At 43.9% G+C, this 15,441-nt stretch overlaps 1 protein-coding gene across 1 annotated transcript; it reads right to left on the bottom strand.

The window, feature by feature from the left end:
- Positions 1 to 3,095: 3,095 nt before the first annotated feature.
- On the bottom strand, positions 3,096 to 3,466 carry LOC115596518 (histone H4). The gene has a single exon (XM_030441692.1). It carries the CDS (start codon positions 3,454 to 3,456, stop codon positions 3,145 to 3,147), a length of 312 nt encoding a protein of 103 aa, XP_030297552.1. The 5' UTR covers positions 3,457 to 3,466; the 3' UTR covers positions 3,096 to 3,144.
- Positions 3,467 to 15,441: the final 11,975 nt, after the last annotated feature.

Below are 15,441 nucleotides of genomic sequence, written 5' to 3'. Positions count from 1 at the left end.
TGGTAACAGATGACCCAGTGAAGGTCGGAGCCCGGTATTTATGGCCGCCTGATGTAAAGGCTACTGTGCTGTTACTCGCAGAGGATTGGCTGAATCCTTGGACGAGACTGAGCATGCGTCAGCGCATTGATCATGTAGAGGGGATATTAGTTTTTCTCAATTGCTAAAAACAATTTCTGAAACCTTGCTCCATTTTCTGAAAACATTAAACACAAATCCTCAGCTTCAAGCACTATTTACAAAACCTCTGATTCCTCCTGCAAAATGAATCTTTCGCCTCAAAACAGATTTACCTGTGATCAAAACCAAACACTGCTCTCAAATCATAAACAAAACGATCAAAATGATATACTCTATCAAGCAGTCAGTAAACAATACACCAAAAAATAGAAAACACGTTCAAAACATATAGTTCTCAGGGAGAAGTACATTTTTAATCTCAAAACAGTTTCATATTTTTCCGTCATTGTCTTTTGATGAAATCACAGTAGCTCAAAATTGATCAGAAATTATTCTCTGCTTTGCTCTTTGCAATTTTTTTTGTTCTTCCTCCTCCCTGTTTTTACAGTACTGTACCCTGCATATCACAAACTTGTCCTTTGTTTCTGTGATACTGTAATTCTTGTTCTTTGTTGATATGAACCTGCGACCAGTCAAAATCTATTGAGCAGTCAGTACTGTAAACAAATGGAAAGCACAATGTTCAGGGCCAGACAATGTGTTTATTGTACAGTATACAGCCTACAATGCACTGTCCAACAGTATACAATACAAAATCAAAGGAGTAAACTTGATCAATGTGCCTCTTCTTGTCTTCGGGCTGGGTCAGGCCAGAGCACTTCGTCAACCTCACAAGCAATATTTTCCCCCCTGAGGCAACGGGGCTCTGAACTGGCTTATATTGGTTGTGTCACATGATTTGAAACAAGTGAAATCAATTTTGAGTTGTTGTGTTTAATCAATGATGTGTGTTCTCTATTTGTATTTGATTGCTGCCACTTGTGTTTAACAGATTGATGACATGTGCATCAGAGTGCAGAATGTGTTTTGAGTTCTGCTGAGAAGTCTAAGTGAGATCTGCAAATTCTGTTTTACCATGTTGAAATGGTTTAAGGTATTGACAACAGACTGCACAATTAGCTAATTGAGCTCAGGCAACTGCGAACTTTGTTCAGCCAGTGGGTTTTAGTGTTTTAGAAATTGAGAAAAACTGTAAAACACAATCAAGACTCATCCACAGTTGCCAAGTCTGCTTTTTTCTGACAAATAGGATAATGTGTTGTGTTGTCTTCCGCCAGTGTAGCGTTTAGACGTTAGTTGCTAAAAAAGAATGTTATTGTTGCTAAGTAACGGATCTTTTTTTTTTCCCTCCTCGTACTTTTATGTCGCCGTTGTTACTTTTCCTTGCTTGTAACAGTGTTTCCGTGTTTAAATCAGTAAATATGATCGGCTTGAATGGGAAAACGGCAATGAACGTCATTTTTAAGAAGCTCATGTCATATTGTTTTGAAGTCCTGGATCTAAAACAAAAAAGAATCTTAACATATAACAACAATAATAAATACAATGATACAATGCAATACATTTCTGGATTCAGGGTGATATTCATGTGTGTGCAAAGTGTAATAATCTCTCTTTTTTTTTCCACAACCAGAGAAGTCGCTTGTTTTCACAAGCCCACTTGCTTGTTTCTCTCGCGATATCTGGCAACACTAGACTCATCTCACTTTAAAGGAGTCATGTTGCGGTAGTTATTTCCAATCCTAACCCTAACATTACAAGTTGTTACTTACATTTCAATTTTATTTAGAGATAGAATGAGTCGGGAGGTTTTGCTGCAAAATGTACAATGTTAGAAAAAGAGACACTGCATCGTTAACAACAGAAAAAGCCTCAATGTGTTTTGATTCATTGTTGTTTCATTTTAGTTAGAGTGGACACAGTAAGTTTGTGAAAGAAGTATAACAAACGTGTGCCTCTTAGTTCAGATGTGACACTTTCCACATTCTTGTTACGAGCCAGCTAAATTTATCAGAGATATTTTGGCACCAACAAACACAAGAACAGAACATTTTTGAAACTAACAGACTTGGCATTAAGCTTTATTGTAGAAATGTTTTCCAAAGAAGTCAAAAATAAATGAGTAGCTTGCTAGTACTGAAGTTTCATTGCAACAGCCTCCAGGTGTACACTACAATAATGAGACAACTGTTAATGTAAAGTGTAGCAGGACAGTACCGACTACCCATCGATGTGTACTTTTAATTATATCCTGAGTTTAAATCAGACTAAGACAAACATTTATTGTTGCCATGTCTCATTTTTACCTGAATGTTTTCTGCAGTAGTTTTACTGGAAGTTTCCACAATCTGTTTAGGCAATACACATCAAGGGGAACCTGACAGAAGGTATCAATTTTACAATGCTACAATGAGTAACATAACATCCATGAACTTTGGAAACTAAAGCAACAGAAAGGTGGTGTTAGGTTTAACACTGAATAAAACAATCACAAACAGACACAGACTCAGAGTTTGTCTTTCTTTGCAAAGGGGAAGCATGGAGGTCAGCACTGAGTCTGATCATCAGCGTTCCAACGAGCTCTTCCCCATGCACATCTTTTATTGTCATACATTTGGGCGTGATCGCATATGATTGGTTCTTACAAGATAACAAGTTGTAGAGTGTTGCTATGCAAGATTCAGGCACATATACATTTCTGTGGTTAATGAGGTGTAACGTAACGCTCCCACCTTCTTTGTTTCAGGCATGTTCTGTGCTTTGCACGACATACATACATAGACAGTTGTTATTCACACATAAACAGTATAGCTTCACCCTGTGGTTGAACAGCAAGACGCTGTTCCTCATAGTATTTGTCCACTCAGGTGACCTTGTAGGTTTCTGCTGATAGAGCAAGAATGTTGAGTGAATACAAAACTAATGCGAGAAACTGATAATATCTTGGTTACATTTTTCCAACAGTACCGACTGTCCTTCCTCCAGCTCCAGTTCATTCAGTTGATTTTAAAACCGAAAGGCAGCAACTGTGTAATGACTTCTTGGTTAAAGGAACATGCTTTCAAGAGAAATCAGTGTGTGGCCCTTAAAAGGACCTTTGGTTTGATGAAGAGATCGATGTGTTTAACCTCCGAAGCCGTACAGGGTGCGGCCCTGCCTCTTCAGAGCGTACACCACATCCATGGCGGTCACAGTCTTCCTCTTGGCATGCTCGGTGTAGGTGACGGCGTCACGGATGACGTTCTCCAGGAACACCTTGAGCACACCGCGGGTCTCCTCGTAGATGAGACCGGAGATACGCTTCACTCCACCGCGGCGAGCCAGACGGCGGATAGCGGGCTTGGTTATTCCCTGGATGTTATCACGGAGGACTTTACGGTGACGCTTGGCGCCTCCTTTCCCGAGTCCTTTACCTCCCTTTCCTCTGCCGCTCATTGTTGCAACTTCGGTTTTACAAAGTGAATGATTTCTACCGGTGAATTCTGTGGTATTTGTATCTTTCCTGAGGACGTAATTGAAGACAGAGGCAGGGTCTCTTCTTCTTTGTCTCTGTCTTCTGTCATGAGGGCTGATTAGAACTCTTTGACACATTAGCGCCACCTGCTGAACAAAAGGTTAAAGGATAACGTTTTTTTTTTGTTTTTTTTCACCTGCTGTGTATTTCACCACGTCACCAGCAGAAGAGTACAGCTGCACAGTCATTGAACAACACTGAGTAGCACTGTAACCACGTTCTTACTTGTTCTTCGTGTCCAGTCAGAATTCTTAATAAACTGGGACATGTGTGTAAAATTGCTTGATTTGTTATCATTTAAGTTTCTTTTCATCAGTGAACTTCTTTAGGAAATATTTTTTATCCACCTTCATTATGGTCTGATCATTTATTTGATGAATGGAAATAAATCAGAAACACACTGCAACTGCTTTATTAAAGATAACTGAGAATTTTAAGTGATTTCAGACGATGTTGCTCTCCTCTCTTTGTGAGATCAGAGTGCTGTTTATATCAGATATCGTGGCATTTTGATGAACACATTTAAGAAATGGGTTGGTCTTTAATCGACAGCAGGTCCCAGAGCACCTCTGATCATTTCCAACTATTGTTAATGCAGAATTTATCAATAATTTCATACAAAAATCAGCTTCAGACATCTGAGCAGTAATAATGTGCAGAGGGAAATGAATTGGATAGTTAATTATCAAGTTTCAGTTTCTTTCTGTCTGTTTTTTCTTACCTTTACTTTATGTTGAGTTGATGTTCCTGTGATGAAAAAGTCAGAAAAGCTCAGCAGCACCACAGACTGAGCACCTTGAACAGAGACAGCAGCTGCAGCGCTGTTGTCTCAGTTCAGCACCTAGGCCAGCGACACAGGTCTCTCAGGAGATGAGAACAGAAGCTCCACCTGCACTCACCTGAGCAAGCTGAGACATGAGCATGTCTGTTTCTACCTCTGTTCCATGCAGTGGCGGAGCCAGAACGTAGCTAATGGGTGGGCCTGGAAAAATCAGGATTGGCCTGATTATTTTTAAAGCTGATATGAGATGTATGTAAACGATTTATGATAGGCTATAATAAAATCTGCCGGACCACTGTAAATTAGCCTATGGTACGAATCAAGGACGAAATTTTGATTTTTTTTTTTTTTTTACTCTTTCAGTTCACTGTGTTTTCTAGTAGTTCTTCTAGTTTTCTATTGCTACTTTTAAGTTTACTGTTCCCTTTTTTGGTTTGACTGGTTGTGAAGCATGTAGCAAAACATTATCACACAATTCTGTGTTTCATCCTTGTTAGTCAAATTCGTTCCAACTCAGTACCACCAATTTTACACTTATTTGTGGAAAATATGGTAAACAGACCTCATTTTACAGAGGAAAAAACTTAGTTTCACAATTCTCATGAGTTTGAATGTATAAAATCACATTTGTAATCCAAGGTTTTATTGTATTTTTCCCTAAATCTTTCATTGTTGGTGTTTTTTAAAAACTGTTGCAGACTTTCAACGTAAAAATAATACATGAAAATAGGTGTATCTCTTTGGCATTAAATATTAGGGCTGAACGATATGGACAAAAATCTCGATATTCATGCCAGATATCTCGATATCGATACGATACGATATGACTACGGGTTCGGTGAAAACCAAGCATTTTTCTGAAAAATAAAGAGATTATTTTAAGCCATATACAAATGGTTGATAGAGAAATTTTAACTAAATAATCACAAACTCACTACAGAGACAAATATATTTGAAGTAACAACAGTAAAGGGAGGGAGGAGATCAAACGAACTATGTGCATTTTTACAAGATGAACGATGACATCCTAATCTGGAGAGAAAGGGTGAGAGTGAAGATCGAGACTCAGCAGCTTCAGGTTATCGCTGGTAAAGTACCAGTGGAATTTAGAAAGACTAAGAAGTCAGAGAATTAACGGATCAAAACTTAGACGGCAGCTATACGGTATCAAATCCACAGAGCGAGCGGCCGCAGCGTCCGCTCCTGCTGCCCCAGCCGGCCCCCACACACACACACCAGCCTGCCGCCTGCGCAGCCGCTCGGGAGGACAGAGAGCCCGGCGCTGCTGCAGAGGAGCCGTGGACTGCGATGACTCTGAGCAGCAGGAGAATTACAATATAATATATTTCTCGCCTTTCCCCTGATGATCTGAATAAGTCGCTAAATTTGTTGCTAGTCGCTTTTCAGAAATAAAGTCGCTAAGAGGGTCTGAAAAGTCGCTAAACTAGCTAGAAAGTCGTCAAATTGTGTGTGCGTCTCAGTCTCCGTCTCCCTCACGCCCGCCCTCGTATGTTTGTCATTGGTTGGCTTCAGCTGTCGATCCACAGCAAACATGAAATTAGGTTTGGGGTTGGCTGGCCTTAGCGGTGCATTCAAAGGCAATCGTAAAAAGGATGTTTGTTGTGACTGCCAGAGCTGTACATGCAGGGCGAGCGGGGTAATCTATATCGTTTATATCGTTGCTTTTTCGATATGAATATCTTGAATGTTTATATCTAGATACAGATACGATAACCATATATCGTTCAGCCCTATTAAATATAAGCTTTTTTAGAATATATTTGCATTGTTGAGGCTCTACGGTTATAATAATAATAATAATAATAATAATAATAATAATAATACATTTTATTAATTAGCACTTTCAATAAAACTCAAAGACACTTTACAAGATTATTGAGAGCTTTGTAATTGATGAGGAGGATCTTGAAGTGGATATGCTGCTTTATTGGGAGCCAGTGAAGGTGTTGCAGGACAGGTGTAACGCATTTCTTGGAGTACCGTAAATTACCAAATAATAGCCGGGTTTCAATTAACCGCAGGGTGCCCTTTAAACGCCGGGTGCAGGTGTATATTTCGGTAAATAACCCCCGGTTCCAAATTAATGCAGAGTCTAATTTATTTTTTAAACATCAAGGAAGAAGACGTGACCACTGACACTGCACGTTTTTCTTCTTCGCCTTGTTCACGTATTGTGCTTGCTTGCTGTCAGTCAATATCGCATTGATGATCACCATGGCTCCGGTGCAGCAAAAAAAATTAAAAGTACGACCAAACTTTCTGTCGTAAAATATTTAAAGGAAAATTTAGGAGAAGCAGCCGCTACACGTTTCTCTGTCGACCCCAACAGAGTGAGAGACTGGCGAAGAAATAAAACTGAGCTTCAGCTTCTGTCCGAGGAGGACAGCAGCAGGGCCAGGCTGCCTGGTGGAGGGAAGAAGAAGGCTAGTGAGGAGCTGGAGATAAACATGCGGGAATGAGTTATCAGCAAACGGGCACGCCACGAGAGAGTGTCCCGCAATATGATCAGGGCGATGGAGAAACAAATGTCCGCCACCGTGAGTGACAGCAGAGATGAGGAGTTTGCAGCGAGTGCTGGTTGGTTAAATCGTTTCCTCCGCTGCAACAACTTCGCTTGCAGAACTATTGCCCAGAAGGATGCCAGAGAATTCACCGAGAAGCTGGCGAAGTTTGTGACATTTTCATCCCGGATTATTGAGAGGAAGGAATTAAACGCCTGTCCCAAATAAACGCTTGGTCTGTTAAGTTATTGAAACAAATAAACGCCCTGGCTATTATTTGGGGTATGTACACAACCACAATCATGATAACAATAATAATAAAAAAAAAAAAAAAAACAACAACACTGTCTTACCGGCAGTTTTTACACAAGGCGGAGTCTTCTGGGCTTTGAGTTAAACGCATTGATTATGTCATCATAATCCGAACTGATTGATTGACATCAGTCAATCACTTTAAAGAAGAAGTTTATTTTATTTTGTGTGTATTTCAAATTTGAAATGTTCAAGAAAATAAAAAAACACCATGACACTTTTAAAGCAAATTATATAAAAAAAAAATATATATATAGGCCTATTTTATTTATTTATTTATTTTCATGAATCTCACTGGGTCGGCAATCTGTTAATCTGGATTCATTTCAATATAGAAAAGTGTTTTATTTAAATTTTATTGCATTTTATGACAAATTTCTAATTACCGCGAAGCGTCCAGATTTGGTGGTGCTCTAAAAAACCTGGCAGACAGAATCGTGTCCTATGGTAAACCAGCATACCAGCACGCGCAGCACTGGAAAAACTTTAGTCCACGCCCACCTAGGGTGTGGGAATTAACTCCGGTCTCACCCTGGGTATAAATTCAAGTGAGACAAGATAATTGGCTACACATTTTTCTTTAGTGAACACGCAGCACACAGCTGCAATATGATCGCCAAGGAGCGGCTGATGTGGACATCATGAGCTTTAACCTGCAGGCCCGCTGCAACTCCTGCGACGCAGAGGCAGCGCAGAGCCTACACCTCGGCACGGCGAGGTTCGCTGATAGTTCGCACCAGTGAGCCTTCCAAGCCTCCACAGCTGCCAGCAACATTGCGTTGTTGGCGTATTCCATAGGCTACAAGATGGCCGACGAGCCGGAGCTCCTACCCGGACGGGCAGAGGAGGAGCTCGGCAAGGCCGCCAGCGCCGCTCTCAATCTCTGCGCTTCTATAGCGGTGTCCACCGCCTGGATCGCAGCGTGACAGCAGCAGCTTCCTCCATCGCAGTATCTGGCTGCACCCGTCCACCTCCATTCCTGACTATATGAAGAAGGAGCTACTGGAGGGTCCTATTAGCCCGGAGGGGCTGTTCGGTCCCCACCTTCACTCCGTGGTGGACCAGCTGCAAAAGACCTCGGAGGAGGCCGAGAAGTTCAGATCAAACGTGGCCTGTGCTCAGCGGGATTCGGGCCCTCAGCGCTCATCTGGTCACTGGCGGGACCAGTGACAGAGACAGCGGCAGCCTCTGCGTCTCGGCCCCCTGCTCCTCCTCCGCTGCCACCCCAGCCGAGCTACCAAGCGGCTCAACCGGCACCTCGGCGGGGTCAGAAGAACCGCCGCATGGCCCCATCGTGGTCTAATCCTCCGCGAAAACACAGCAGACGGCAATGATATTTTGGGGGTGTGTGTGTGTGTGTGTGTGTGTGTGTGTGTGTGTGTGTGTGTGTGTTGGGGAAATGTTTGTGAGAATTTGTCAAGCCGTTTTGGAATAAAACGCAAACATCTTCTTATTGAGAGCAATTTTCCTGTTGAAACTCAGTCTGCCCTCGAGTCTGCTGACTCATCTGCAGGTCACGCACTCCCCACACTGTGTGAGCCAGCGACCTGTAACCTCTCGGTTAACAGGCAGCACGGACTCGTCATTAAAGCAGCACATCTCCTCTGTCACACTCAGGTTTTCTCCACACATGTGGTAACTACACATGATTATGAGCCCACGAGCGCCCTCACTACGCCTCGTGTGGACAGCGCGCGCACACACCTCTGGTGTGTGAAAGTTTGAAAGCTCCTCAATGTCACTTTTACGAGCTTTCTCCTCCTAAACGGTGATTTGTTGACGCAGACGTGTCCGCTCATTACGCACCGTCTCCCCGACAGCGTCCGGCTGCGAGCTCGTGCGTAAAGCGCTCTCCAGAGACTCCAGGGTTCCTCAGGGAGAGGAACATCAGGGTTTTTACTCCCGTTATTTCCCGGTCCCAAAAAAGACGGGAGGGATGAGACCCATCCTCGATCTGCTTCTGTTCAACAAATCGATAATGGAAAGACGGTTTCACATGCTGGCGATCAGACAGGTGCTGGAATGTGTTCACCAGGGCGACTGGTTCACTTCCATAGACCTGAAAGACGCGTATTTCCACGTCTCCATCATCCCGAAACACAGGAAATTCCTGCGTTTCTCATTCCAAGGGATGCAGTATCAGTACAACCGTCTGCCATTCGGTTATTCCCTGGCTCCACGCACCTTCTCCAAGTGTATGGAGACGGCCCTGCAGCCTTTACGCAGGATGGGGATGAGAGTGCTGTTTTATCTGGACGATCAACTTGCTCTAGCTCGCTCCAGAGAGGAAGCAGCGTTACAGACGAAAAGACAGGTATCTGTCGAGTCTGGGCTTCATAATAAAGTGGGAAAAGAGCTCTGCTCTTCCTTCCCAGTGTGTGATCTATCTGGGAGTGGAACTGAACTCAGCCAGCATGAGAGCGCGGCTCTCTCGGCAGAGAGTGGCGCTGACAGCTCTCCTCCACCGTGTTACGCCTCACAATGTGGTGACAGCTCTCTCTGTCATGCAGCTGCTGGGCATGATGTCAGCAGCTCATGTGGTGATTCCTCTGGGCCTGCTCCACATGAGACGGCTGCAGAGGTGGTTCAGTCGCCTGCGCATCGACCCTGTGCGTCAGCGGAGACGCATGGTTTCCATTCCTCCCTCAGTGTGCCCCGATTTAGCCCACTGAGAAACCCTCACACCCTGTTAGCGGGGGTGCCGCTGGGCAGAGCTGCGTCACACATCTCAGTGTTCACAGACGCATCTCTCTCAGGGTGGGGAGGAACGTGTCTGTCACAGGTGGTGGGAGGACAGTGGCCAGAGACTCACATGTCTCTCCACATAAACATGCTGGAACTTCTCACTGTGTGATCCAACATTTCGCTCCGCTGCTGCAGAATCAACATGTTCTGATGCGCAGAGACAACAATGCGACGGCAGCCTACATCAGTGAATAATATGTAATCTGTATATGCATTACACTTATTAAACTTAACGTCGTTAGAAAAAACGTTTGTATATGAAAGGAATGGCCAAGTTTAGGCTTTATGGAACCAACTTGTCATTCAAAAAGAGAGATAAAAAAAAAAATAAAAAAAACCCTCATGATAAAAAATGCTAATATGAGGTAAAATAGAACACAAACATCCTCAACCATCTGTACTGGAATTCTGAATTTCCTGAATGCATTTCAAAATAATGCATCAATTAATAAAATGTCATCTTTATTGTGATAGATATTACACATTTCAAACTTATAAGAGAGAGCATTTGCGTAACATTTGAAGAACAACATATTCACACCTTTAATTATGCAAATCCAACATTTATTTTCAAAATAACCAGCATGATGATCAGATTAATAGGCTACAACTGCAAGGCATCCTAAAACAGAACTGCAATGTTCATGCCATCTTTATTCCAAACAAAATTGCTAATGCAGAGGAGCAGTGGACTGCGATGACTCTAAGCAGCATGTGAATTACAATATAATATATTTCTCGCCTTTCCCCCGATGATCTGAATAAGTAGCTAAATTTGTCGCTAGTCGTTTTTCAGAAATAAAGTCCCTAAGAGGGTCTGAAAAGTCGCTAAATCTAGCGAGAAAGTCGCCAAGTTGGCAACACTGGCTTTGATACCTTCATGTGCTGAGAACGTGATAACCCTTCAGCTAATCTAATGGCAGCATATATAAATGTGTTGCTTTGCAGGTTACACTGAAGACTGCGATGAGAGGGCACGTCGGAAAATATCTATGTGCTTAACACTACGAATGAGTTTGCGAAAAATATTATATTCAATGCATTATGTAAAAAAAATAATAATCTAAATATTGGTAGGGACAACTCTGTCTTCCCCAAACTTTGGTTGTGACTTTTCCCTACCGTACCTATGCACTTCGCCCTTGAAGAGCAGTGTATTCCCGGTGTATTGAACAGAGGAGCGGACATCATGTCGAGAGGAGGCCCTCGACAGGGAGATTGGAGCCTCCATCTCGACCTGGTCACCCAGATCTGGAACAGGTTCGGCAAAGCAGAGATGGATCTGTTTGCCGCACGCGAAAACGCGCAGTGCGCTCTCTGGTTCTCACTGAGCACACGAGACAATCCTCCGCTGGGAGTGGACGCGTTTGCGCATCGGCCATGGCCCAGGATGCTCCTTTACGCATTCCCTCCTGTTCCGTTAATCCCTCGGTTCCTGGACCGAGTGCAGAAAGAGCAGCTGTCAGCGATTCTGATAGCTCCGGAGCGCACGGGCGCGTCATGGTTTCCATGCCTGCAGCGGCTGATATCAGGCCGCCAGTGGGAACTCCCGTGGCGCGGGGATGCTCTCTCTCAGGCAGAGGGAGCGATCAGGAGTTACCCGGTGATAGGTCAGCGTCTGTGGGCCTGGCCGCTGAACGGGAACGCTTAGAGAGGCTGGGTCTCTCTCAGGATGTTGTGCGCACTATCCAGGGCGCGAGAGCCGCTTCTACCAGAGCGTCTTACACAGCCAAATGGACAGCTTTTCAGCGTTGGTGTGTAGAAAAGAGCCTGGATCCCACTGCGTGTCCCATGCCTCGCGTGCTTTCATCCCTCCAAATGTTGGTGGACAGGAATTTGGCTCTCAGCACAGTTAAGACTTATGCTGCTGCTATTTCGACCTGTAATGACAAGAAGGTTTTGGTGACAGATCGGTGTTCAGCCACCCTCTGATGAAACGCTTTCTGAGAGGCGTATGGAGACACAGACCGGTGTCACGCTCCTTAGCCCCTCAGTGGGATTTGGCGCTGGTTTTACGCGCGCTGGTTAAAGCACCTTTTGAACCTTTGGATCAGGTTCCACTTAAGTTTCTGTCAGCCAAAATGGCTCTGCTGTTGGCTCTGACATCTGCAAAGAGAGTCAGTGATTTATCTGCTCTCTCTGTGGATCCCTCGTGTCTCAGGATCCAAGGAGACGGCAGCTCGGCTGTATTACAGCCTAATCCAGCTTTTACGCCTAAAAGCATCACGAGTTCTTTCAGATCCTGGGTGATAACTCTGGATGGGTTCTCCCCTCCTCCTCCTCACAACTCTGAGGAGGAAGCCACGTCTCATGCGTGCGCTGTCCTGCTACGTGGCGCGCACGGCTCCCTCGCGACGTTCCCAGCGTCTGTTTGTGCACTACAGGGAACAGTCTCTGGGACTCCCCCTGTCTGCTCAGCGCCTGTCACACTGGCAGTGTGAGGCTGTTTCACAGGCATATCTCTCCTCTGGGGTGGATCCCCCGGAGAGCATCAGAGCGCACTCCACCAGAGGAATCCTGTCCTCCACGGCTTTGCATGGAGGAATGACGGTGGAAGACATTTGCACTGCAGCTTCCTAGTCTTCCACCTGTTCTTTCGTCCGTTTTTATCCGCGGGATGTCTCCCGTTTCTCTATGACTTACTCAGTACTGAGTGTTTTGTCAGAGTGATTGATGTCGGATGATTTTGTTGAGCGCTCTCCGTCCTGCCTATCGGCGTATGGAGAGCGGTGTTTGTTTCTCACTCTGTTCCTCGTTGGACTGTTACAGTGCGTAACCTCCGTCTCCACTTCCTCACAGCAGTGGGCTTTATTGTCCAAAGCCTTGATCCCATCATAGAGAATGTAACTTATTATTCTATGCTGTGCCCATCAGGCACATATGGGGCTTTGTGATGCGTCTTTACGCATAACGCAGTGGCTGGGCGTGGAGCGTTATGGATTCGTTTATTAGAGTAGGTGCTTGTGCTTTTGGTACCGGACGGACCTGAGGCATGGACTATATCCTGATTCGCCTTTAACCCACTTGCGATAGTCTTAAAGGGCGAAGCCTGTACGAGATAAAACGATAGTAGCTATTGCAACTCTAGATTCTATGAGTATAGGCGCAGCCTTTTAAGCTCTGGGCCTCACTGGCTCCTTGAAGGGCTGAAGAAAAGGCTGTTTATGGGAGCCGATTGCTCCGTCTTACCTATGAGTGGATATACAGTAGAGACCGCTACTCCACAACTGGACGTCTGTTCTGTTAAATTTCACTGTTAAGACCCAAAGGGGAAAAAGAAGGAGAGAACGAGAGAGATCGAGTTTATGTAGGCTTTGATGAAGATTTATTGTTTTGCTGCTATTCAACGAGACGAGAGACATGTTTTTCTCTGTTACTCTGTTTTTGTTAATAGCACAAAACTTCACACTACTGTGTATGGGAGACAGAGAGCATGCGCTGCTCCGGGTTAAGCACCTTGGACAGTTCAGTGCGCACAAGTATTTTAATGTCTGACAAATTGAAAACCGTAAATTACCAAATAATAGTCGGGTTTCAATTAACCGCCGAGTGCAGGTGTATATTTTAGTAAATAACCGCCGGTTCCAAATAAATGCAGAGTCTAATTTATTTATTTACTTTACTTGATAAAAAAAATTAAAAAAAATAAAAAATAAAAATCAAGGAAGAAGACGTAACCACTGACATTTTTCTTCTTCGCCTTTTGCATGTATTGTGCTTGCTTTCTGTCAGTCAGTATCACTTTGATGATCGCCATGGCTCCGGTGCAGCAAACAAATAAAAAGTACAACTTGAAATTCAAACTTTCTGTCTTAAAATATGCAAAGGAAAACTCTCTGTCGACCCCAAGAGAGTGAGAGATTGGCGAAAAAATAAAACGGAGCTTCAATGTCTGTCCGAGGAGGACAGCAACAGGGCCAGGCTGCCTGCTGGAGGGAGGAAGAAGGCCAGCGAGGAGCTGCAGATAAACATGCGGGAATGAGTTATCAGCAAACGGGCACGCCACGAGAGAGTGTCGCGCAAAATGATCAGGGCGATGGAGAAACTAATGTACGCCACCGTGAGCGACAGAGATGAGGAGTTTGCCGCGAGTGCTGGTTAGATAAATTGTTTCCTCCGCCGCAACAACTTCACTTGCAGAAGACAACTATTGGGCAGAAGGATGCCAGAGAATTCAGAGAAAAGCTGGCGAGGTTTGTGACATTTTCATCCCGGATTTTTGAGAGGAAGGAATTAAACGCCTGTCCCAGATTGCCGCCTGGTCTGTCAAGTGATTGAAACAAATAAACGATCGGCTATTATTTGGTATTTTTCAGTATGTACACAACCACAATCACGACATGCCCTGGCGGGCCAGAATACATTTATAAAAAAAATAAAACAACAACAACAACAACAACAACAACACTATTTTACCGGCAGTTTTTACACAAGGCGGAGTCTTCTGGCCTTTGAGTTAAACGCATTGATTATGTCATCATAATCCGAATTGTGATTGATTGACATCTGTCAATCTGAATCTCACTGGGTGGGCAATCTGTCACCCATAGCTCCGCCCCTGGTCTCACCCCATTTACACACAAGGTGCAAAGACTGGAGGTGAGGCCCACATAGTAGGTGTGGACGAAAGTTTTTTCAGTGCTGCGCGTGCATGAACCCACTGACTAGCGAAAGACTTAAAGGGCGAAGCCTACTCATAGAATCTAGAGTTACATATGTACGTAACTATACTTTTATTTCTTGCAGATAAAACACTTCATCGCGGACAGAGACACTTTGCATATGTCAAATAAGGTTTTAGGCCCTATTAAAGCATTTAAGACGTATAAATAATCAATTTACCAAAGTATTTAGTGTGTAAGAGTAAGACAATGTAGCAAAATGAATTCAGTTGGATTAGATTCATATTTCCCATATAACCACAGCTGTGACACGTTGCAATAACTTCAGTGTGGAAACAGTCAGAGTGAACGGCAGCTGGTAGAAATGGGAAAAGAGTGTTTGCGGTTTATAAACAGGTAACAGATGACGGAGCTCTCCATGGTGCTGGTGACACTGACAGATGGTATTCATGCCCCTGAGAATGAATTTATCTGTTTCATGTTTCTTTTGAGTTGTTGGTACATTGCACACATAACAGAAGAAATGTGTTTCAAGATAATACTGGGCCATTCCATAACAACTTACACAGAGCCTTCCAGTTCACCCGATTTGACTGTTGTAATACCATTGAATAGGCGTAATCCTGATACCATCATCCCACAATTATGGGCCAGTAGGGCCCTACTCTAACTACTAGTAGGTGCAGGAGGCTGTTATCACCTATTAATCTGGTTGACCCAATGTTATTAATGCCCAGTAGGCACAGATGGTTTATTATAGAGCTCACACTCCCCCGCCCCCTTTTTTTATTTAGCTAGAATATTAAAACCTTAACCGTGTTTGATAATCCTCATGAATCCACAGCTGATAGAGAAACAATAAAATATTATTTATTCCGTGTAACATTTGAATAAATGTTGGCATTGTTTTATGCCAGGCACGAG

The sequence above is a fragment of the Sparus aurata genome, chromosome 15 (genome assembly GCF_900880675.1).
Source record: "Sparus aurata chromosome 15, fSpaAur1.1, whole genome shotgun sequence".
In the NCBI taxonomy this organism is placed as follows: Eukaryota; Metazoa; Chordata; class Actinopteri; order Spariformes; family Sparidae; genus Sparus; species Sparus aurata.
Note: the sequence above shows the minus strand (reverse complement) of the source record. Positions and strands in the feature narration are given on the sequence as shown.

Excerpts from the sequence above, each read along its gene's own strand:
- LOC115596518 (XM_030441692.1), bottom strand. The coding sequence starts at position 3,456 with ATGAGCGGCAGAGGAAAGGGAGGTAAAGGACTCGGGAAAGGAGGCGCC.